General features: G+C 43.2%; 1 protein-coding gene across 1 annotated transcript; it reads left to right on the top strand.

Moving 5' to 3' along the window:
- The first annotated feature begins 2942 nt into the window (after nucleotides 1–2942).
- IGBP1 (immunoglobulin binding protein 1) lies at nucleotides 2943–19123 on the top strand. Its single transcript, XM_063431010.1, has 6 exons — nucleotides 2943–3159; nucleotides 3537–3842; nucleotides 5897–6092; nucleotides 14685–14767; nucleotides 15655–15767; nucleotides 18260–19123. The coding sequence occupies exons 1-6, from the start codon at nucleotides 2972–2974 to the stop codon at nucleotides 18394–18396; spliced, it is 1023 nt and encodes a 340-aa protein (XP_063287080.1). The 5' UTR covers nucleotides 2943–2971; the 3' UTR covers nucleotides 18397–19123.
- The last annotated feature ends 6666 nt before the right edge of the window (nucleotides 19124–25789 follow it).

Below are 25789 nucleotides of genomic sequence, written 5' to 3'. Positions count from 1 at the left end.
CAGCATAATAAAATACAATATGCCCAAATCAGTTCCTAGAAGGGCAATACATCCCAGGGCCATAGTCGCAGGGCAAGAGGCTGGCAAGCAGTCCTCTCCAGGCACAAGTGGCAGGGCTGGTGCCACCACAGTCTCTATCTGGGCACTTATAAAGGACTCACCTATCTAGAGTGACCAGTAGGGACTAATAACAATGTTTGACCTACATATGCTAGATATTGCGCTGTGCAGGAGGAAAGTTTGACTGTAAAAGTGTGTATGGAAATAAAGAATTATTTTTTCAATCAAAAAAATAAAATGTCCCTTTTTAGGACCATGACAGACCTCAGGCACAAAATCCATCAAAGAGCACTCAGAGCCAGCAGGCTACTTGGCACTTGATCCAGCACATGGCTTTCAGCATTGTTATATTATTTTAATACACATCATTTGTAATTTTTTTGTGGTGCCAGTTTTATTATCAGCTATATTATGTTCCCTGTGTCCATACATTACATTACTATACATTATCATTCCATGCCTTCCAGGGGTCCCAGAACTTGTGGGACAGTACAACTTGTGTACCCCCTGTCAGTGGTGTACTAAGGGGGGAGAGGGCGGTCCGCCCGGGTGCCACTCACGAGGGGGGTGCCCGGGGCAGACTGTGTCGGGTCCTGGGTCAGTGACCTAGGACCCGACACCAGGAAGGGGCCCAGCGGCTTGCTCGATCCCCTCCTACACCATCGCAGACACCGGTCTGCAGCTCCGCAATGTGCAGAGCTGCAGACCATGTGTCTCACAAGCTCTGATCACCACGGCATCGCTCTGATTGTGTGTTGCGAGATTCATGGTCTGCAGCTCTGCGGAGCTGCAGACCGGATATTATGGCCACCGGACCACCAGGGAGCCAAGGTATTTAGTCTCCCCCCCTCTCACATCACCCCTCTCTCTCTCACACATCACCCCCACCCTCTCACATCACATCCCCCTCCCTCCATCTCACAGCAGTCCCCTCTCACATCATCCCCCCTCCCACCATCCCCTCCCTCACACCATCACCTCCCCTCCTCTTACCATCACCCTCCTCCCTCTCATCATCACCACCCTCCCTCACACATCACCCCCTCCCTCACATCATCACCTCCCCTCCTCTCATCATCACCCCCTCCCTCTTACATCACCCCCCTCTCCTCATCACCCCCCCCTCCTCTCCTCATCACCCCCCTCCCTCTCACATCACCCCCCCTCCCTCTCCCTCACACATCATGTCCCCTCCCTCACACCATCATCACCCTCTCACAATCACCCCCTGTGTCATACCATCACCCCCCTCTCCTCCTCACATCACCCCCCTCTTCCTCTCACTTTACCCCTCCCTCTCACCATCACCCTTCTTGCTCTCACCATCACCCCCCCCTTGCTCTCACCATCACCCCCCCTCCCTCTAACCATCACCCTCTCCCTCACACCATCACAGTATTACTCCCCCTCCCTCTCACCTTCCCCCCTTCTTCAAACCATAACCTTATCAACTTATACATGTGTGTCCGTGTATCTGTTTGTGTGTTGGTAAATGTGTATCTGTATGTGTCAGTGTGTGTATGTGTATCTGTGTGTCTGTGTATCTGTTTGTGTTTGTGCCAATGTGTCTGTATGTGTGTGTCTCTATCTGTATTTGTGTCTGTGCCTGTGTGTCTCTCTCTGTGTGTCTGTATGTGTGCGTGTCAGTGTTTGTCTGTATCTGTTTATGACTGTGTACCTATGTGTCTGTGTATATGTGAGTATATGTGCATACATCTCAGCATTTCACCTACACTACACACAAATACAACCAAGCATCCAAATGTCAACACCACCATATTCAAAACCGCACGCCTGCATTTTACGTGCAAACACACCCGTACATTCACTCACACATACTCCATACAAAAACATGCTTACATTCATGAAACACTGCTCAGTGCTAAATCCATAAAAAAAAAAAATAGTGGGGTTTTTAAAAAAAAAAAAATTTTTAGCTGGGGGATGCCAAATATCAGATCCGCCCCGGGTGCCAAATGCTCCAGGTACGCCCCTGCCCCCTGTTCCTAATCTACAAGACATATTACTATTATATGACGCTCAAAAGCACAAAACATCACTACACTATATATATCACCAGCACACTAGAGCAGTGATTACCAAACTAGTCATTAAAGTATTCCAAATGTTCAGTATTTAATGGCTTGCTTGGACAAAAAAACATGTATTTATGAGTGTTTTAAGTTTGCCCCTTCCTACCTAGCCCTTGCCCTCAAAGAGTAGCTAAGGGGAGGTCTTTGGCGGTACAGTGGGGTCGTATGACAAATGCCAACCACAAACAGAATTTACATGAGCCAGTTCCATGCTGGCTAATGATGCCTGCATGATTCTACCAGAATTGGTGTTAAACCTCTGGCAGCAAAGTTTCAGTTTGAAACGCAACACATAGAGACTCTAAGCACCATCACCACTTCAAATCAGTGATGTGGTCATGGTACTTGGAGTAACCTTTTAGGAATTGTCAGAAATAAGTGGATAACACTAAATATAAATAAATGCTAATCATAATAATCTATGCATGTCTCCCTCACAGTTGACAAGTACTCCAACTTTTTAAAAATCACCCCCCCCCCCAAAAAAAAATAACAAGCTACTATTTATTCCTGCTTCATAAAGTGGAATACATACAATAAGAGAAATAAAACAAATGTAAAAAAAATATGTCTAATGCATGAATTAAAACGTAAATGTTCACCAGCTGCATTTTGCCATTGTAAAGGATACAGAGTAGAAAATAGCAAACGTATACAAATATATCTGAATATCTGACAGTGACGTGGCGCCCTCTGCTGGAACTCAAAGGGATGACCATGGATCCGATCAGTTTTCCGATTGCCACACGCAATATGGCGACATCAGTGCGTAACGTCCGGCTACGGAAGCCGGTGTGGATCAGACATGTTCCTGGAAGATGGCGGAATACTCGCAGTCTGATGGACCGAAGCTGTCTGAGCTCTTAGAGAAAGGATGGCGGTCACTGGAAGAACTGGACGGGTCCAGCGAGCCAAGTGGATCCCGTGAGGTGCAAGACAAAGTGAAACAAGGCCTGGTGGCATTGGAGCAGGCTGTACGAATGGTGACCCAGCTAGATCTGTTCAGGTACCTACCTGGGACTGGGCTCCTGGGAGGCCTCATCAACGTGTGATATTTACCATGATGGTCATGTTGGTGGGAAGTTTGAGAAAGATCCAGAGTGGGTGTAGTTTGTAGCCTTTCATTTCATTATGTTAGGGCTGCTTTTTCTCTTTCTCTCTCTCTCTCTCTCTCTCTCTCTCTCTCCCTCCCTCCCCCCCCCCCCCCCTTTGGCCACCCCTGGTTTACTCTCTTTATTTTATAATAATGTGGCTGCATGAGCTGAATTTCAGATTAATTTATACACTGGGGTTGCATCATCTGCTTTTCATTTTTATAATATATGAAACTTACATGTAGTTATGTATTGTTTTATTTTAATTTGTTTTGTTTTTTTCCCCCAGCCGTAATGAGGACTTAGATGAGATTTCTTCGGCAGATATAAAGTATTTGCTCTTGCCAGCCTTACAGGGAGCTTTGACCTTAAAGCAAGTTGGCCTCACTCAAAGACTAAATCACCTAGAGACTGCCCGCACTTATTTTATGGACTTCTTACAGCGATGCCATGAATACAAAGTCTCTGCATTCAATCTTCCTCAACAGAAGGGCAGCAACTCTAATGAAGAGGATAACTCGCACCACATTGTGCATCCAACATCAAATCCAAATCTAACAGCTATGGCTTTACAGAGGCAAGCAAAGATCGAGAGGTAAGACCAATAATCTTGTAGGGGCTAGTTATACTCTACAGACCTATGGATCTTTCAGTAAGAACAAACACACTGATTTTAGTGTGAAAGCTTGGTTTGCAAACTGGTTACATTACACCTGTGTATTGTGAATTTGGCAGCATCCACTGGTGACTGCTGTGGAGATTAACACTTTGACGCTGCCCTGAGTCTAAGAAAGTCAAGTGAAAGAGAAATACAGAGACAAAGTAGTCCCTACTTTAACTCTGTATATCTCCTGACTGGGTGGGAATATCAATGAAATTCCAACACTATCATAATGAGTTTCATAAAGATTGTATCTTTATAAAATACACATTTTTCAGGAAGGAAGGGGTGTCTTCAGCCACGTGAATGTAAAAAGAAAAAGGATGGATCTCCAACGCAGAGAATACCCTTCCTAACCATACTTTTGTTAGAAACGATTTTCCTTACAAAAGAAAAAAGGTTAAAGAGACAGTCAAAAGCTCCCACTTTAGCTTAAAGTGGATCTTTCACTTTTCAGTATTTCATAAAGATATATTTTTTATGGAATGCTGATCAAGACTGCATAATCCAAAGATACCATAAGACAAATTAGCGACTTCTTTATTTTATGGCCAAACCTGACATTGACAAGAGACATAGTTCTGCCGTCAACTTTTGTCCAATCCAAGCATTCAGGCTCTGTCTATGGAGGATCCTGTGGGATCCTCCATATATCTGTGTTGTCCTCTCATGCATGCAGAGATGTGACTGCTGGCAACTAAAACGCCAGGAACTGAAGAGGACCTGTTGGATGAAAATTGCAGTGATTGCGAGGGACAGCTTTTGGTGAGTAAAACTTACCTTCTCCTCTACCTCACGGCCACCAGAACCCCACCGAATCTGTCACTTTCACGGTTCTTTGCAAAATAGGAAAGTGACAGATCTGCTTTAATGAAGTAGGTTTAGGGCATAGCTCTTGTCCTGCATTATCACTGTTGACTTCTCTGCTTTTTAAGGCTTTAACTCACTTTTGTTTCTGTTTATGCAGCCCCAGCCATACCTTCCATAGCTTTGATGCAAACAGCCTCCATGAAAAAAAAGTTTTAATTGTAAATCAGATCTTAAAGCACAGTGTGCTCTTAACTCCTGCTTTGTTAATCAAACTTCGAGCACAAGAGCCTGCTATAGGCTCTAGCAGGCTATTAATGTAGCAAAAGATAAGAAATTCTAAGTTTCCTGTGCAATAAAGGGAAGCTAATCAATTTAGACTCGTTTTCAGAAAGTATGTAAGGAGACTGTGTAAGTCTCATCCTGGGTAGGTGTGGCTAGGTCTGCATAAGCAAAGTGATTTAATGCCTAAATTGCAAAGAATTGATCATTGAGACTGCATGGACATGGTCTATACACCAACACCACTTCATTAAGCTACAATAAGTTTGGTGCTTATAGTGTTTTTGACCATGAAAGGGACACTCTAAGAAAATTACAGGCTCATTTAGAGTGTTTAGTTTGAGAAGATGTGAACATTCTATGGCTGTGAACTTCTTCTCTTCTGTCCAGTGGTCAAAGGCAAGGATGTGACTTTTTTAACAATAAGAAATGCTGCAAACCTGGGACAGGTTATCGAGTCGCATGGACAAGAAGTTGACTGCCTTAGAAATCACCTGGATTTCTTTGCAATAGGGAGAGAATCCAGCTTTCTTAAGAAAGCTTTTTTTATTCCCATGTTTTGGGTAACTCTAACAATGAATACATTAGTTACAGGTTGATGTGCTCACCTAGAGTCAAGGAACATCATTGGCACAAGAAAATCAACTTTCTTCAAACCAAGAGTTAAAAGCGATGTTAAATTCTCTAGTGGGTTTCAAGACTTTATTCAAGAAAGACCAGTGTATCTTTCTTATTATTGAAAGTGCATATTGGTTATTTTGTGACATTTTTAACTGTAATATTTCTAATGTCTATTCATACTGTCGTGTAATCCTTTTTAAAGCAAGCAGCCTGTTGCTGAATCAGTCTGTTTTAAAAGGGCTCTGTGATAAGTAAATTGCGCTTCTATCTAATCCCAGGTACAAACAGAGAAAGGAGCTTGAGAGCCGGCTTTCTGGACTGCAGGAGTGTGTAAGGCATGGCACGGCAGAAGAAGAACAAATCCGAGAATTTTACCTTCTTCAGCTTCAGCGTTGGGTGTGTACTGCCCTGGAGGAGATACAGAGCATAGATCAAGAGCTACCAATGGTTAAGGCAAGGGAAATGATAAAGAAGGTAGGTGATCATGGGACTATTTTCAGCCTATATTTAGCTAGTTATGCCATGTTAAGTTGCCTAACAATGGATCCACGAGCATAGACATGAGTACAGAAGTTAAAAGTAACATCTTATAGTGTAGTATGCCAGAGTGTCAATAATAACACATATATACAATATAGATCCATTCACATACTGCGAGTCACTCAGAGTTAACTCAGACTTAAGGGCAGGAATTTGAGTCCGAGGAATATTGCCCGATGAAAGGGTGACTTGAATAGTTTGCTATTCTGTCGTCGCTTTCCCTCACAGGAGTCTGTATCAACTCTCCCCGTGGACAGTTCGAGCCAATATAGTGCACCGCCTTTCTTAAATGACCCCAGAGGTGCGTTTGGGAGCCCTAACTCACCCTACCTATCTCAGTCGTTCGCAGTGCTATTTGTCCAGGGGCTCCAAATTTTATCGAATTTCTTCAGTGTCCCCCTGACCTGTGCCGTTAGCTTATCCATCAGGAAAGTATCTTTTATTTTCTGTTTTACCATCGCTATGGTAGGAGTCTCCCTCTGCAGCTACATCTGCGCCAGGGCTCTTCTAGCCGCCAGGTTTATTTTTTGGACGAGGGTTTGTTCTGTTTTTGTCCATCCATCCATGGATCTGGACAACAGATACACCCATGGGTCTAATTTTACCTCTCTGTCAAAAACTTCTTGCTGCAAAGCAGCAATCCGTTTCCAATAGGTTTGTGCCTCCTGACATTCCCACCACATGTGTATATATGTTCCCTTAAGACCACAGCCTCTCCAGCACAGGTCCGTCGGGTTTATACCCATTCGCCACAGCTTCACTGGGGTGGTGTACCACCTAAATAATGTCTTATAGGATTGTTCCTACAAGGAGACGCACACTGAAGATTTTGCAGCAGCCTCCCATATATCTTGCTATTCTATACCCTCCAAAACCTCATTGAGGTCAGCTTCCCTCTGATCTGTATATGTGAGATCTCCCCATTCTAGTGTATGTGTGCTCAAATGAGAGTACAAACAGGAAATGAGGCCTGTTGGGAATTGTTTCCTCTTACACATCTTTTCGAAAAACGTCAATTGTGTCAGCGCGGCCGCTTTGATTCGGGGGTCTCTAGCAAAATCCCTAAGCTGGAGATACCGAAAATAATCAAAGGGACGTAGTGGAGCTCTGCTTTTTAGCGCATCAAACGTGATAAAGGAGCCGTTTTCAAACATTTCGCACAGTCTTTGCATCCCCGTGCTTTCGATACCTTTGAAGTCTCGGGGATGCATGCCCGGCGTAAATGCCTTGTTTCGTAAGAATGGGGTCATGGGCGACAGGGCTGAGGTCAAACCGTATTTAATGGTGGCGGCGTCCCAAACCTTAAGAGAGTTGCGTATTGCTGGGCATACCACCTGATCAATAGGTCTTTGTTCCTTAGGAGTCCACATAAGGAACTGGGGCATGTCTGGGCCCATCATGGAGGATTCCAGATCCACCCACCTCCTCTCATCCGGGGGTGAGTGCCATAATGCGATTTGGGCCAATTGGGCCGCCGCGTAATAATAGTAAAGGTTTGGAAGGCCTAGGCCTCCTCTATCCTTAGCTCTATAGAGGACGTTACGAGAGATCCTATGCCTTCTATTCTGCCAGATAAACTTGCCTATAGCCTGTTGAAGCGGACCCAAGTTAGATTTAGCCAAGTGGACCGGAAGAGCCTGGAACAAGAAAAGTATCCTAGGCAGCACATTAATTTTCACTGAATGTATTCTTCCGATCAACGAGATCGGTTTGTCAATCCAATTCTCCATATCGTTTATTAAATCTCTAATCAGCGGGATATAATTCTGCTGATATAGTCGGGAGGGGTCTGCCGTCAACCAGATGCCTAAGTATTTGATCTGGTCCCTCTCCATTCGGATGTGATAAGTCCTCCCTATATTCGATGCCTCGTCTTCCGTCATACCTATGGGGATCGCGCTTGATTTGTATAAATTGACTTTATAGCCAGCTACCTCGCCGTATTCCGTCAGAATCTCGGTCAGAGCTGCCATAGAGGCCCTCGGATCTGTTAGCGTAAGCAATACATCATCGGCGAATCCCGAGACTACATATTGCGCGTCCCCCACTGTAACACCTTTGACATCTGGGGCATCCCGTATAGCTTGCATGAGGGGTTCCAGCGAATGGACAAACAGCAGCGGTGAAAGAGGGCAACCTTGCCTCGTACCGTTGCTCAGATGGAACGGTACAATTCCCGCTCCTGAGATCTCAATCTGCGCCCTGACGTTGGAGTACATAGCCTGAACAGTCGTTACGAACCTGGCCGGCATGCCAAAGTGGTGTAATACTTCGAATAAATAAGGCCATTTGACCCTGTCGAATGCCTTTTCGGCATCGAGTGACAGCATCAGTGTCAGGGTGCCCTTCGTAGCCTGTCTCCCTATAAGGTCTATATTGCGTCTCGTGTTTTCAAACAGTTGTCTGCCCGGTATATAGCCCCCCTGATCCGGGTGTATCAGGCCTGTAAGTATCGGGTTCAATCTGCCTGCTAGGACTTTAGCTAAAATTTTGGAGTTGTGATTAATTAGAGAAATAGGGCGAAAATTCTCCGGGGCCGAGTCGTCTTTACCTGGCTTAGGTAATAGAACGATATTCGCCATTCACACAAGACATATCTCTATCTGGTGTCCCCACGTCCATCAAATTGTTGAACCAGGGTTCCATGTGAGGCAGGAGTTCCTCTCGGAAGGCTTTATAATAGCTTCCGTCGAAGCCATCGGGTCCCGGTGCCCTATTGCATTTCAAGGCGGAGATCGACGCATCTATTTCGTCGGCTTTAATAGGATTTCCCAGGGCTGCTGAGGCAACCACATCTAACTTGGGGAGATGCAACCGAGAGAGGAATGCCCATATCTCCTCCAATTCCCGCCCTGTGTCCGCGGTACCATCTGTAGAGTTGTAGAGCTTGGTATAGTATTCCGTAAACACCTTAGCTATCTCTGTGGGGTTCGTCTGATATTCTCCCGCTGCGTTTATGATCCTCGTGATGTGTGTGCCCCGTTGCCGCGGTCGAAGGGATCTTGCTAACAATGTATCCATCTTGTTCGCCTTTTCATAGTAGGTTCGTTTGGACCATATTATAGCTCTTGCGGTGTCGTCCAGGAGCGTTTCCCTAATCGTATTCCGTATGTTTTGCACCTCCGTGAAATTAGTAGTTGTAGGGTCTGACTTATGCCGTTGTTCCGCCGTTCTTAAAGCTTCCAATAATGACGTTAATAGTTGAGACTTGCGTCGTTTCTTCAGGGTCGCTTCTCTAATCAGTACATCCCTAATAACCGTCTTATGAGCTGCCCATAACGTGGCTTTCGAGATCCCTGACTCCGCTTCCCTGAGAGAGTATTCCTTAAGTTCCTTACGAATGATATCGACGATTTCTGGGTCTTGAAGTAAGGATCTATTAAGCCTCCAGGACCAAGGGGTCGCCACGCTCAGCTTGTCCATAGTAAGGGAGACATCAGCGTGATCTGACCAGGTTATGGATCCCACCCTAGAGTCCGAAACCTTGGGAATAGCTAGAGAGTTCACCAGAAAAAGGTCTATTCTTGAATATGTATCGTGTGGCGACGAATACCACGTGTAGTCGATATCGTCAGGATGCTGAGCCCTCCATATATCTATCAGACCTGATTGTTGCATGAATGCGTGTAATAATTTATCCTTTCCCCCTCTCCTGTGCGACCGTGGGACACCCCTACATGGCTCCCTATCTATCGCCGGGGACGGTGCAGCATTAAAATCCCCCCCTACAACAACTATGCCGTGTGGTAGCGTGTGCACTATGTGAGTCAGCTCCGTCCAGAATTCACTGGATGGATCGTTACGAGCGTATATGTTGAGGAAATGCATAGCCTGAGAATGCAAGGAGCCCGACACTAATACGTAGCGGCCACCCGGGTCTGCACTAACCTTGCTGACCCTAAACGGGCATCTATGATGTATGAGGATGGCGACTCCCTTCCTCTTATTGAGGGCTCTGGCTTCATATGTGGTTCTGAATAAATGATCCTTAAGGTCGAACTTCGCTGATTTCGACAAGTGCGTCTCCTGCAGGAAGGCAATATCGGGGTTCATGCGTTTTAGTTCCCTAAACATGAGCCGTCTCTTTTTAGGGGCGTTTAGGCCTTTAACATTAAGGGATAATTCACAGGCATGATTTACCCTGTAAGATATCTCTGCATTTAAGATTTCCGTCATATCTAATCGTAGTCGTACTGCTCTGAGCATCCTCCGACTTCCCCCCCAGAGGAGATATGTGAGGAATAGGGGTAGTGGGGAATAAGGGTAGAAAGAGTATAGAGGAAAAGAGAAGAATGAAACCAAACACTTTGTACATATATTGCCTGGTCTTACCTATCGCCAGGCGTAGTTGGGGTAGATGTCCCGACACCCCCAGAACGTCAAGAGATCCCTGGGATGTTAGGGACATGGACCAGCCAATAAAGGCACTACTAGAGTGCCATCTGGATCTTAATAAGAAAAAAAAACACATCATAACCTGTGCCTCTACGCAGAGTGTAAAGGGCAGCCATGAAAGATTGAACGAGGTATGTATCTTTATAGCTGAGGGCAGATTGTCAAATATAGTTCACTACATATCTATAACCGTTGTCTTTTTTGTTTTTTGGGGATCAAGACAAAATATGGCGATTTTAGGAACATGAAAGAGAAACCTTTCTTCAATACACCCAAGTACAGTCTAAGCAAACACATAGAGGGCCTAACCACCTAAAGAAGCAGCGTGGTTTGACGGCCACCGGCGTGTAGGGGCTACCCTAGGGGCTATTTTCTAGCAGTGAGCCGGTCCCATGAAAGCCAAGGGGTAGGAGGGAGCGGGAATACACTATGCCGACCACTGAAGGGATCCTAAGTACTGTTGTGCTTTTCTGGTTCCCCTCCGCCATCGCGACCGGGTCCTGTATGCCGAGACTCCTCAGGAATTCCACCGGGTCTCCATCAGCGTTCAGGATTTTTGTGCGTCCATCTTTGAATGCCAGCAACCGGAACGGAAAGCCCCAGGCGTATTTCGCTCCATGCTTCTGCAGAAGCCCCGTCACCGGACGCCAAAGCCTCCGCTTTTGGAGGGTAGTAGGAGTCAAATCTTGGAATAGGGTAAGTTCCGCCCCGCCATACCGGATAGGGCCTTCCCTGCCACGTTTCATGAGGGCTTCCTTCGTCCTGTAAAACAAGAATTTGATAATAACGTCCCTCGGGCGGGTATCATTGGCCCGTTTCGCCCTGAGGGCTCTGTGCGCTCTCTCTATGTGCCATTGATGGTCCGGCACTTTGGGTAGCAGAGGTTTGAGGATCCTGGTCACCACTTCCATCAGCGGACCTTCTCCCTCTTGTTCAGGTAGGCCCCGAAGCCTGATATTATTCCTCCGGGATCTGTTCCCTAGCTCATCCAGGGCAGACTCCACAGTGGTTAATCTGGTGGATAGCCGGTTAATCTGGGCTGTAGCAGCGTTGTGGGCCACGGCCGTGGACTCCACTCGCTGCTCAAGCACCGCCGTCCTCACACCCAAGGCCTGTATCTCGGCCTTAATTTCGTGGGTGTTCCTGGTGATTTCGGCTGCCAGATAGATTCGAACCTCAGCCAATTTGGCCAGGATTTGTGCAGTGTTGGCCTCTGAGACCTCCGAGGCCGCCGCCGCGCCTGGGCTGGGAGGTGAGTGTGGCGCCATCGGGCTCTCCCGTCCACCATCTTGGGTGCTAGATCGCATGGCGCGGGAGGCTGCGATCATATCAGACACCGTTGCCCCCTGTTACGTTGGCTTTTTGGGCTGCTTTTTCGGGGCCCGCTTGTCCATATCGACTCCCCTGCACGTTACCTCGGTCAGATCAGTGTTTTTTCGCTGTAGTTTGCTATTGGCCTCGTGGTCCTAGCGGAGCTTCACTTGGACACGTCCATCTTGCTCCGGCTGCAGACCACGCCCCTTCCATCAACATTTTAAAAACAAAAAACATAGATTTTGTTTAGAATGTTCACAGATTTTGTACATTTCCCAGAAACATCTGCACAGCCATTATTTTCTATATTTTTTAGCTTTTTTTTGTACTTTCTCTTAGAAGTTTATAGGAGAATCAAAATTGTCAATGCTTAATTGTCGGAATAAACTACAAATGAGGGTAGTATTAATTTTTTTTTTGTTTTTTGCATTTTTATACAATATGGTAAATCCACCTTGCCATATAATAATAAAAGCAAAGTATTTAACCAGGAAAGGTGCTTTCAGATTACTCTGCTTTCCAAGTACATCCTGGGGATGCTACTTCTGCCAAACAAACAGGGAATGTTACTCGCTGTTAAAAATTAACCAAATTAAATAGTTGCTGTGTAATGCTACCATTCTGTTAGATTGGTATGCTGAAAGTTTATGTTTTTCAAATGCAACCTATTCTTTTCTGCAGTCTTGTCACCTAGTCATCGTGTGCTTAAAGTAACAACATAATATGTTGACCATCAAGAAACTTCCACAGGGTTTGTGACACATAACATTTCTTTGAGTTAACACTATTGCAATAGAATATTAAAGTCCACTGAACCTGTAAGTCCATCTGATGTCCAGGTGACAAATCCTGCACTCTGGATTATTTAACAATCCTGTGTATATGTTGGTTCTGGCGTAACATGGGCACAAGAGGGGCATGGTAATCATTCTTGCCTGCTACACATTTAGATGCCATTGACAATCTGCAGGAATGTTATCGTTTCAAGGGGTAGTGGCAGTTCCATGCTATTTTCTTCTTTCCGTACTGGCTCTTCTCCCTTGATTTTTAAAAAAAAAAAATTTTTATTTGCCACCAATACTGATTATCTGGTATTTGAAGCAAAAACTGAAGATCTTACTTTGGTTCCTATAGCTGAAAGGGACACTATATGCACACACACCACTTCATGTCATTGAAGTGGTCTGAGAGCAGTGTACCTGTCCCCCTTAACCATGCAATACAAAATATTGCAGTTTTTGAGAAACGGCAATGTTTACATAGCTGTGTTAAAGGGAAACTCCAGTGCCAGGAAAAAAAATCAGTTTTCCTGGCACTGCAGGTCCCCTCTCCCTCCCACCTCCCAATCCCCGGTAGCTGAAGGGGTGAAAACCCCTTCAGGTCAATTACCTGAGACCCTGCCAATGTCCCTCGGCGGTGGTTTCTTCTCGCCGCCGCTCCTCCTAGTCATTACGTCGGCTGGTGGGCGAGTCTGATCCCGCCCACCGGCCGGGGAGACCTAATGCGCATGCGCATTAGTGCTCCCCATAGGAAAGCATTGAAAATGCTTTTCAATGCTTTCCTATGGGGAATTGAGCGACACTGGAGGTCCTCACACAGTGTGAGGACGTCCAGCGACGATCTAGCACAGGTTTTCTGTGCTATAGAGCAGGAAGTGCCCTCTAGTGGCTGTCTAGTAGACAGCCATTAGAGGTGGAGTTAACTCTGCAAGGTAATTATTGCAGTTTATAAAAAACTGCAATAATTACACTTGCAGGGTTAAGGGTAGTGGGAGTTGGCACCCAGACCACTCCAATGGGCAGAAGTGGTCTGGGTGCCTGGAGTGTCCCTTTAACATCTCCTCTAGGGGCTGTCATACTGATGGTGACCAGACAAGCTTCTGCGGTACTGGCAGAGTAAACCATAGAAAGCACATTGCATTACGTTGCCAATACTCCTCTATGAGGCACATTGGATTGGACCCTAATGGAGGCAGGGCCTCCTCCATGATGTTGGCTGGGGAGGAGAAGTCAGCAAGCTGGGGAAAAAGGTAGCAAAACTTAACTTACGTATACATCCTCTCCATATGCAATGCACAACATTAATTGCCTTTCCAGGGGTAAGAGAAGTGCTGCTCGGCGGTCCTATGCCATAACACCGGGCTTTTGCTACATACCGTGTACGCTGGCCGCATGAGATCCACACTGTTGTATAGCCCCACGTCTGTCCACGGTGGTAGCGGCAAAAATGTACGGGTGACGTCATGCTGAGGACGCACGCGCACGTTTTGGGGTCAAAGGCCAGATACGCCCAATCTGATTCACAAGAGGGACATTTAAACTCTCTCATTTCTTCTACTCATTGCCCTGTCGTGGTTTCCCTTTGCTGGTTGTCCGAGAGTGTGTTCCTGATCGTGTTTTTTGGTTATTGACTTTGGCTTTGTTCTGACTTCACTGTAATCTGGTATCCCTGACTATTGGTTATTTCTTGCAATTGTGTTTCGTTCTGTATTCCTGACCTCGGCTAGTATTTCGACTATTCTCTAGTACATTAAGTCCAGCCATTCTAAGGTCCGGTTAGACGTTACCCTTATTCCTAAGTGTGATACTAATACTGCGTGTTGGATCAGTTGTATTCCTGACAGTAACTTTTTAAGAAAAACTTTTTTGCTCTAGTAGCGGAGACCTATTTAGGGCTAGGGAGAGGGACACTATAGCGTTAGGAATATAGATTTGTATTCCTGACACTATAGTGTTTCTTTAAGGCATTCTTCCATAGGCTGACACCACTCTAAACAGATTGTATTTCTTTCTTTTTTTTTGTTTTGTTATATTATAGGGACATGAAATGACCGCTCCAGCACGTCAAACGAGACCCCCCATGAAACCTTTCATCTTGACTCGTGATGCTGTGCAGGCAAAGTAAAAAATCTCTCCTATACACTTTATTGTAAAAAATATATATATATATATTATATTTTTTTTAAAGGAACACTAGAGTCACCTAAATTACTTTAGCTAAATGAAGCAGTTTTAGTGTATAGATCATTCCCCTGCAATTTCACTGCTCAATTCACTGTCATTTAGGAGTTAAATCACTTTGTTTCTGTTTATGCAGCCCTAGCCACACCTCCCCTGGCTATGATTGACAGCGCCTGTATGAAAAAAACCCAACTGGTTTCACTTTCAAACAGATGTAATTTATCTTAAATAATTGTATCTCAATCTCTAAATTGAACTTTAATCACATACGGGAGGCTCTTGCAGAGTCTAGCAAGCTATTAACATAGCAGGGGTAAGAAAATCTTAATTAAACAGAACTTGCAATAAAGAAAACCTAAATAGGGCTCTCTTTACAGGAAGTGTTTATGGAAGGCTGTGCAAGTCACATGCAGGGAGGTCTGACTAGGGTTCATAAACAAAGGGATTTAACTCCTAAATGGCAGAGGATTGAGCAGTGAGGCTGCAGGGGCATGTTCTATACACCAAAACTGCTTCATTAAGGTAAAGTTGTTCAGGTGACTATAGTGTCCCTTTAAATGTATTTCTTTATTTTGTCTCTGCATCTGTTTTCCTGGATAATTTTATACCTTTTATAATTTTCAGAGCCATTATTGTTTCACTAGCATCTGTTACACAATACATACAAAAATAACTAAATAAAATATTTACTTTTATGGAAAAGCTGTAATACTTGAAGGTGACTATTTGGAATTAGTCCTGTAACTTTTAGACAGCCAGAAACTCCAATGCAATCAGCATGCATTTTCCCCAAGTTGTGTTATTGTAGAGACTGTTTTACCTTGCAGGGTGTTGGGAGCAGGATATCCTAGCCTACCCACTATGACTGTGGATGATTGGTATCAGCAACATCGAGAAAAGAATGTCTTGCCTGACCAGGGTGTTCACAGTAAACCAAGAGGTATGTTTCATCAGCTTAAGCCATTGCATGTAACTGGAATATGTCATGAAAAATACAGATTAAAGGACCACTATAGTGCCAGGAAAACATACTCGTTTTCCTGGCACTAGAGTGCCCTGAGGGTGCCCCCACCCTCAGGGACCCCCTCCCGCCCGGCTCTGGAAAGGGGAAAGGGGTAAAAACGTACCTTTTTCCAGCGGTGGGCGGAGAGCTCTCCTCCTCCGATCCTCCTCTTCTCCTCCCCGTCGGCTGAATGCGCACGCGCGGCAAGAGCTGCGCGCGCATTCAGCCGGTCACATAGGAAAGCATTCATAATGCTTTCCTATGGACGCTTGCGTGCTCTCACTGTGATTTTCACAGTGAGAATCACGCAAGCGCCTCTAGCGGCTGTCAGTGAGACAGCCACTAGAGGATTAGGGGGAAGGCTTAACCCATTCACAAACATAGCAGTTTCTCTGAAACTGCTATGTTTATGAAAAAATGGGTTAACCCTAGATGGACCTGGCACCCAGACCACTTCATTAAGCTGAAGTGGTCTGGGTGCCTAGAGTGGTCCTTTAAGGAACAGCAGACACACAAAAAATACAGCTTTAAATTTTACAAGGCTCATTAATATCACCTATCTTAGCAAACAAATGTGGGGATTCAGTTCTACTATATGGCTTTATTGTGATCACCTCCAAAGGATCGGCTATAGGTGGAGGAGTTGGGTCCCTAAAGGAATATGGTCTGGATTCCAAATATACACAGAAAAATGGGAATTGTAGCACGCATGCATTCCCCATATTTGTTTGCTAAGATAGATGCTTTTAAGGAACCTCGTAAATAGTAAAGCTGTATCTTTTTCAAATTTTTTTTTTGTGTGTGTGTGTGTGCATTATTCTTGAATTATATTTTGCATAAATTTTGGTCTATACGGCAGCACCACTACCGAGAAATGCATTTTATGAGTGTGCCCACAATTCCTCTTTTTACTGGAATGTGTAATGAACACAGATCTGCCCATACATCTGCTTTTTCTCATAAACACTGCTAATCAATATTGTCACTATCAGAAAAATCATACGGATTCCCATTGTTTAAAAAACACCTATAACACCTCTATTTAACACAGTTCAAAATTTCAACACCCTACTGGAAAGTGTAAATTGGTCTGATGATTTAAAAGTCACCCCTAGTGAATGTGTCAAGAACCCTCAAAACTGACAGTGGGGAGTAACTTTTAAGGCCTGACTAGTAGCGTACAACTTGAAATTGTAGGTCTTGCATTAATATATACGTAAGTAACCATTTATGAGGTTAATTTTGTACGTGGGGCAATTTTTATATAAAGAATATTGTTTACTAACACATATTTTTAGACTTTTAAAAAGATTCCCAGCTTAAGATCATGAGCTATTTTTAAATTGTATAGAAAATAGCAAAAAATTGAATGTGGATATTGTGTTAGACCACTAAATTGAAGTGATATAAGGAGCTCACATGACGACTACAGGTTCCCTCCCCCCAAAAATTAAAAACCGGTACAGAAAATGTAACAAAGAAACAAGATTGCACCTAACAGGAAAATCTCATGTTTGCATTTACTAGTGTATTGCGGTACAATCTCTGTTCAGGATAACAGTCTGCGGTGTAAAGAAAATAAACTCAAAGCACACCTCAGTAAATTGCATAGAAAAAATCTTTAAAGGAGCACTATAGTGCCAGGAAAACATACGAGTTTTCCTGGCACTATAGGGTTATTAGTTCCCCCCCTCCCTCAGGGCCCTCCTCCCGCTGGGCTGAAGGGGGTTAATACCCCTTCAGGCGCTTACCTTAATCCAGCACCGGGCTCCCTCAGCGCTGGTGGCCTCTCCTCCCCCTGCCAACGTCAGCGCCGAATGCACATGCGCAGCAATTCAAACGGCCCATAGGAAAGCATTACTCAATGCTTTCCTATAGACGTCCAGCGTCATCTCAGTGTGATTGCCGAAGCTGGATTAACCCTCAATGTAAACCTAGCAGTTTCACTGAAACTGCTATGTTTACAGCTGCAGGGTTAAAACTAGGAGGACCTGGCACCCAGACCACTTCATAGAGCTGCAGTGGTCTGGGTGCCTATGGTGGTCCTTTAATGAGTAACAAGATATGATAAACATTCATAGAAATAAAGTGCAAAAGCATGCAATAAAATTACACCGTTTAGAAAGCTACATAAACCCAGGCACTAAAGTGCTCCAATAGATAAGAGAACAAAGAGTATACTAACCCTGGAGCTGGAGACTTACAAACCCTGATGTTTCAGTGCACTTTGGACACAACAGGATAATCCATAAACTCTGGACTGGTAGGGGGTCCTTGAGGACTGGGTTGAAAACCCCTGATTTTGGCCTTACAATTGAAATTAAATTTGAATTCTTAGCAATTCTCACTTTTATTTTAGCATTGCTCAGGATCATATTTTAGCATTGGCAATACAAGTTATGACCACTTCCCCATTTATTTTTGTACAGATGAGGAGCAGGAGGCAGCTGAGCGCGAGAGAAAGGAAGAGATCGATGATCCAGAGGCATTGCAGAATGCTCGAAACTGGGAAGGGTGGAAGGATGATCATCGTCGCGGTTATGGAAACCGCAAGAACATGGGCTGACGCTTTGTTCTTAGTTTCAGCAGCATTTTGGTTCTGAGATCGGCATTTACAGAATTTGTGAATAAGATGTTTGGCTCCATTCTCAGTGCTGCTGGTTATTGACAGAGGTTTGGTTGGAGTAGAAGCTGAGTGCCCTAGGTATAAGCTGTATTCTAACTGCAATTTATAGTGATGGTAAACTTAGTGCCTTCACTTTGTGCCATCAATGCAGACTGATACCATCATGCCATATTTAAACTTTGTTTTGTATTTATTTTGACATCTTTATTTAAAATAATTAAATAAAATATATTGTGCTGATGGCGTCTCTGGCTAATATGAGTTCATTTTTTAACATAGTTTAGTCTGTGAAACATAAGATAGAGCTGTAAACATTTTTTTGGGGGGATTATACTGGATAGGTTTTTAGTTGAAGGGAATTATTTCTATATCTGCATTTTTTTTTTCTTTTATGACTATATATTTTTTTTAAAGTATCACTAAATCTACCACAAATCTCATAGCGTTATTGGTTGTGTTATTTGATTATTCAATACTCCAATGAGATGCCACATCGATGCAAATTTGCTTAGGGGAAAAAAATAATCCAAAACTTCTATCTTATACAAAACCCTTGTGTTGTATTTTTTTATTGTTCAATAAACAGAACTGGGCATATTATGTGCCCTTGTTGAAATTATTTGTTTAAAAAAAAAAAAATGATTAAAAGTATTACCATGTTTTCTAATGAAGTATTGATTATTTTTAAAATCTTGTTTAAACTATAGGGTAATTTCCCAGCAGGCCTGGCTATAGCTTTTTTCATCGATCCAAGGTTATTAATAGGAGTACCATTAAACTGGGTAATAATAACAAACTCTATAGTTACATTTCTTGTATGTCTTTTTTTTTTTTTTTTTTTTTTTAAGTTAAATTCTTAATTTTTTGTTGTGCATAGAAATAACAGGCTTGCAGTGCCACAATAGCCACAGCAAGCATTTCAGAAGACATAGCATAACAGTTGCACAGCATTACAATAATAATGCACAAGTTCATTTTATAATGTAGCAAGACTAGGTTTCATGGTTGGATCTAGAATAATGTGTTATTAGACTGCTAGAGTGAATTAAATGAGCCTGCTCAAGTATATAGATAGGCTAGATTAGAGCATAGTAGTCGTGGAGAGCTGGATTGCTTAATATCAAGAGTGTTAGTACACCCATAAGGCCCCCACATTAGATGGGTGGATAACAAGGCCCCAGGTAGAAATGTAAGCACCAGATTAGAAGAAAAATAAACCACAGTACACTCCACTATGGCGGGTGCAGCAGGGGGAGCACAGTAAGGTGAAAGGAGATTACTGAAAAAGGCCCTAAATTTATTAAATTTAGTATATATAGATAGACCAAAGATAGTTAAACATATAATATTACTCCAATAGTATCTTGGGATAAAACAAGGAGGTAAGTGGAAAAGACAGACAACAAGTCAGGTATGAAGAGTATCCACCTGATGACAACCACCCCTGGGCAGGTAAGGATCCTTAAGAGGGGTTCATTGCTCTTTTCAGAAAAGAAAAAAATGCGAGAGACATTAAATTCATATTGGATATTTTAAGATTCATTTTGACACTTAATATTTTCTTGTTGAATGGCAAAGTATATCAACAAATGGAAGGGATAGCCACGGGCATGTCTTGCGCGCTGTCTTAAGCCCACCTATACTTGGGTTGGTGGGAAAGACAGATATTGGCTGACCCTTTGTTGAAACCCTATAAAAATCAAGTATTTTGTTGGAAAATATATATTGACGATGTCTTTATCATCTGGCTCAATACGATTTGAGTTTTCATGAATTTATTTAGCATATAAACGTGAATTCGCTGAATTTACACTTTACCAGTGAAATTGGGGGAACTGAACTCCAATTTGTTGGATCTGATGATAGTTGTAACTCCCTATATAAGAAAAAAGATGTCCACAAACAATCTATTGAACTGGACAAGTTACCATCCAACCCCATGGAAAGCTGGTATACCCATAGGCAATTATTTGAGACTGCGCCACAATTGCTCATCTGTGGAGGAGTTTTAAGTCTAAAGCATGGATTTTGCAGGGCTCCTTTCCCCAATAGGTTCCTAAGAAGTCTTGCCTATGAGCACTACAAGCAGACCGGGAGTCCCTTGTTAGGAACGACACAAAGGTGAAAGAGTCGGGGCCTATACGGTGTATAGGTACATATAATGCCGGTGTCACGATACCTGTCCCTCGCAACACTGTGCGATCACAGAAATTACGTATTTTCTGAATTCTGATGTACACACATTTATCCCTAACTTCCTGGTGCCTTATTATGACATCATATATAATGTGGACCCCTCCCATTAGTCTCCTTTTATCGTGTCAGCCCATGTGTCGCTTTTTGATGATGTGTACCCGGTCCTCTGTGACCAATCACTACCCAGTACTTCCTGGTTGTCCTTGTTAATATTTTTTTCTGAGGATCTCCTCTTTATACATACCTTAATCTTGTATTACGATGGCCCCTCCCTTATCTGCTGGACGAATGCTAATGTCCTTATCTTCGGCTAAATCCTTTAGTGCCATTCTTTCTGCTGAGGTTAAAATGTGTGGTACCATTTCTTGTTTGGTAAGTATATGATCAATATCTGATTTAATTAGTTGAGTATATGTTTTAATAAAATGGTGTACATTCTTTGGTTCCCAAGTGCTTCTTAAATCAAACTTTTCAGAGATGGATTTCTCATAGCTTGTAAATTGTGTGTTCTCTCCATTTTAAATAAAGCTATGTCAAGCTGAAAGTGATTGGGTTTTGAAGTTGGAACAAAAGTTAATCCTTTGGATAAAACCTTTATGTGATGCTCATTAAAAAAAAAATTGAAAATCGGATTCATTTCTTCCTGATGGGTGACAGGGCCGGACTGGGGATGAAAACCAGCCCTGGAAATAATTGCATACCAGCCCCATAGAATTGCATCATCATACCAGCCCCATAGAATTGCCTCATCGCACTGCGTCATTATACCAGCACTACAACATTATTTTCTTGTTCCTAAAAGGTAAAACCATGCATTTTAAAGCACTTTTGAATAGTGAATTATTTGTAGATAAGACAGATATGAAAGCATATATGGCTTTATATATAACGAGCTAATTAAGGTGGAAAGTTGTAATCATGGAGCAATCCTCATGAGTAGTCCATTTATTGCTATGGTGATTAGACTACATTTAGAACTTTCTCTTAATTGGGGTTTTTGTGTAGGATCAGAGAGGGCTGCAGATGTCCAGCTCAGGGATACTAGGTAATGATCCTGTCACCCTCTAGCAAACTTTACCTCTCTCCCATTATCATAGTCAGTGCCTCTTCCCATGTTAAATACCATGGTCCCTGTGCCTCCCATGCCCAGCATTAGGGTTCCCTGAACCCCCACCTCACACCAGAGTCCCTGCCTCTTCTTCTCATTATCAGGGTCCTTATCATTATCAGGGTTCTTGTCCCAAATACCATTTTAAGAACCCCTGTGTCCCCCATGCCCAATATCACAGTTTAGTAACCCCATCTCCCATCTCAGAGTCAGGACTTCATTTGCCTCAAATTCTCATTATCAACATCCTTGTCCCTGTGCCCACCGATGCCCAGTATCAGGATCTCTACTCCCTATGCCCATTATCATGATCCTTGTGCCCCTCCATTACCAGTATCAGGGTAGCTGTGGCTCCCCTATGCCCAATATCGTGGTCCTGTACCCCTCATGCTCACTACCAAGGTCCCTGTGCACCCCCCTTCCCAGTATCGGGATCTCCGTGCCCCCATGACCCGTATCAGGCTCTCAGACAGAAAATTAGGCTGTAGAGGGAGAGGAAGCTGTCCGTTCCTATCTCCCAGTCTCGCTCACCTCCAGTCCCCATGGTGCCCCCTCCTCCCGGCCGCTGAGCTCAGCCTCAGTTCAGTCTTGCAGAGTGTTTTGCAGATCTGAGGGAAGGGATGCTATATGCCCTATGTTGCTCACATCTGGCGGGCCGCGGCTGGCGTAGGAAAAATCTATGTACACTTCTGGCCAGCAGCCGCAGAAGAATCGACCATGGCCCGCTCTGTGGCCGCAGAAGGACGATCAGAAAAAACACAATTTCCTGTCTTCTGGCTTGGTCCAGTCACAGCTTTAAAGCGGCACAAGGCCAGCCGGTCTACCGGGAAATTTCACGGTATCCCGGTAGTCCAGTCCGGCCCTGATGGGTGGTTTTGATAGAGTGTTTAGAGATCTTATTCCTCTGTCCCCTTCTAACCGTTCTGAGTCTCCCAGATCTTTTCCAATGTCTGCTGTAGTTGGATCGCTGGTGTGATGTCCTTGTTCTAAAAAAATACTTTCAATTACCCTATCTCATATATTCCTTTACAGGTTTTTCCACATTTTCCACTTTTGTCATTTAGGTTGCCTCACAGTTTATCATATTCACACATTTTGCCACTATATTATCTCTGTTCTTCTCTTTCTTCTTTTTCTCTCCACACACACACACATACTCCTTCTTTTCTCATCTATTTATCTCTAACTCGTTTCTTCCACACTAGTGTTCTTCACTCTGCATCACTTATACTCTCGTTTCTTATTGTTTTAGTTTCCTGCATCTCAGCCTCTTTATTGACTATCAAGTTTTATTTTAACAATTTCTGCCAGGGTATGCAAACCTTTATACCAAACTGTAGTTCAGCAAAGGAAATCAGGTTCTGAACTTGTTAAATGACACCTTCATATCACAACTTGTACAAGCACAAACTAGAAAGAACACTTGTCTTGATCGGTTTATAACAAACAATGTTGCTCTTTTGACCAACATTCAAGTAAACTCAAAAAACCATGGGGTACACTAAAACATATCATTAAAAAAAAAATTCTATAAGATAAGGGAAACTTTACAATATATTGACCAGCATAACATCTTTAACCCCTTAGGGACCAAACTTTTGGAATAAAAGGGAATCATGACGTGTCACACACGTCATGTGTCCTTAAGGGGTTAATGAAAAAACACTGAGGGATAAATATGAATATCTTCAAATATTAGAGAGGTACATTTCTCACTATGTATCATTGGCTAATAAATCTAAAATAAACAAACTGACAAACTGAAACCAATGTGGCTTAGTAAGAACGTAACTCAAGAAATTAAAAATAAGAAAAGAGCATTTAAAGCATTTAAAATCTGACAAATCCGAGGCATCCTATAAAAAGGAAGCCAATAATACATGTAAAATGGCGATTAGATTCACTAAACTACAAAAGTAGTAATAGCCAAAGAAAACAAAACAAACTCCCCCAAAAATGTAAGTACATAAACTCTAAAAAAAAAAAAAAAATGCAAGTGTAGGTATACTAAAAATTGGGATGTACTCGGGATGTAATTGGTCGGTAAACGAAGACCAGGAAAAAGCAGAAATTTTAAATAACTGTTTCTCCTCAGTATGTATTAAGGGAAGAATCTATGGCTATAGACATGCAAATGATTGCTGCAAAAAACTTGCAGAAAATTTGTAATTGGAAGGCTCAAGACAAAGTGCTACAGCAACTGAAGAAAGTTAATATGAACAAAGCTCCAGGGCCTGATTGTATTCATCCACGAGTACTTAAGGAACTAAGTAGGGAAATAAGCAAACCTCTGTTTTTAATCATTCAAGATTCTTTTCTTTCAGGAATTGTACCGGAGGATTGGAGGAAGGCAGATGTGGTTCCTTTATTCAAAAAGGGTTTAAAATTCTTGCTTGGAAATTAAAGACCAGCGACCGTAACTTCTGTGGCTGGGAAAGTATTTGAAAGGTTATTAAGGGATAATATTCAGGAATTAATTGAGAAGAATGTGGTTATCAGCACAAATCAGCATGGTTTTATGAATTATAAATCATGTCAAACTAACGTAATTGCATTCTGCGAAGAAGTATGTAGAAGTATAGATCAGGGTGTTGCAGTGGATGTGATCTACTTGAATTTTGCCAAAATGTTTGATACAGTTCCACACAATAGATTTGTTTTCAAATAACAAGAATTGGTCTAGATCTAAATTCTTGTTCTTGGGTAGAACATTGACTTAAAAACAGAGTACAGAGAGTTGGCATTAATGGTACATTTTCAAGTTGGACAGAAGAGGTAAGTGGTGTCCCTCAAGGTTTTGTTCTTGGATCACTTCTATATAACATATTTATAAATGATCTTGAAAGAAGCATTGACAGTTAGAAGGTCGGTATTTGCAGATGGCACAACACTCTGTAAAGTAATACAATGTGAGCAAGATATTACTTTGCTGCAGAAGGAATTAGATAGACTGGGGGACTGGGAACTCAAATGGCAGATAAAATAAAATGTAGAAAAATTCAAAATTATGCACTTCGGGTTAAAGAATGCTCAAACAACTTATACCCTAAATGGTAGTGAATTAGGGATAACAACACACAATAAGGATATGGGAATTGTTATAGACAACAAACTACGCAACAATTTGCAATGTTAATCACCAGTGGCTAAAGTGAGTAAGGTATTGTCATGTATAAAAAACGGCATTCATTCTCAGCAGGGGTCAAGTCCTGGGGAATAAAGTGTGGGAACTCACTCGAGTTCCACCCCCACCCCACCACCAAAAAACCCAAAACTTGTATGCATATATAAACGCGAACACACACTCAGGTGCACACATACACTTACAGACACACACGTACACTCACAGACACACAAAGACACACACACACAAAGACACACACACACAAATTCACAGATAGACACACATACTCTCAGACACACATACACACACACTCCCAGACACATACACACACACACACACATACATACACTCACAGACACACACACATACACACACACTCAGACACACACACAGACACCAACACACACAAATACACATAGATACACTCACAGACACACACACTCACTCCCAGACACACACTCACAGACATACACACACACACATACACACACACACTCCCAGACACATACACAGACACACACACTCCCAGACACATACACACACACACACATACATACATACATACATACACTCACAGACACACACTCCCAGACACATACACACACCAACACACACATACATTCCCAGACACACTCACTCACAGACACACAACACACACACATATACACAAAAATTATTTGTATATTTGTTTTAAATTAAAAATGTCCACCCAGCCTCCCTACCTGGAGAGCTGGTGTGGACCTGTCCCTGGGGTCCAGTGGGGCTTCAGTGCGGCAGGCTCGTGTCTCTCTGTCAGACGCGGTGAGGGAGCTGTGTTCTCTCTGCTCCCTCTCGCCGCACGGGCTGTCTGCTGATGCCGGGAGCCGGAAATGACGTCATATTCCGGCTCCCGGCATCAGCAAACG

The sequence above is a fragment of the Pelobates fuscus genome, chromosome 9 (assembly GCF_036172605.1).
Source record: "Pelobates fuscus isolate aPelFus1 chromosome 9, aPelFus1.pri, whole genome shotgun sequence".
Classification (NCBI taxonomy): domain Eukaryota; kingdom Metazoa; phylum Chordata; class Amphibia; order Anura; family Pelobatidae; genus Pelobates; species Pelobates fuscus.
The sequence above is the reverse complement of the archived record's forward strand: the minus strand, read 5'-3'. Positions and strand labels throughout refer to the sequence as shown.

Bases quoted from the DNA above. Each gene is read 5' to 3' on its own strand.
- IGBP1 (XM_063431010.1), top strand. From the start codon at position 2,972: ATGGCGGAATACTCGCAGTCTGATGGACCGAAGCTGTCTGAGCTCTTA. The intron at 6,093-14,684 runs GTAGGTGATCAT...GTTATATTATAG, and splicing joins CAAGGGAAATGATAAAGAAG to GGACATGAAATGACCGCTCC. The intron at 15,768-18,259 runs GTATGTTTCATC...ATTTTTGTACAG, and splicing joins TGTTCACAGTAAACCAAGAG to ATGAGGAGCAGGAGGCAGCT.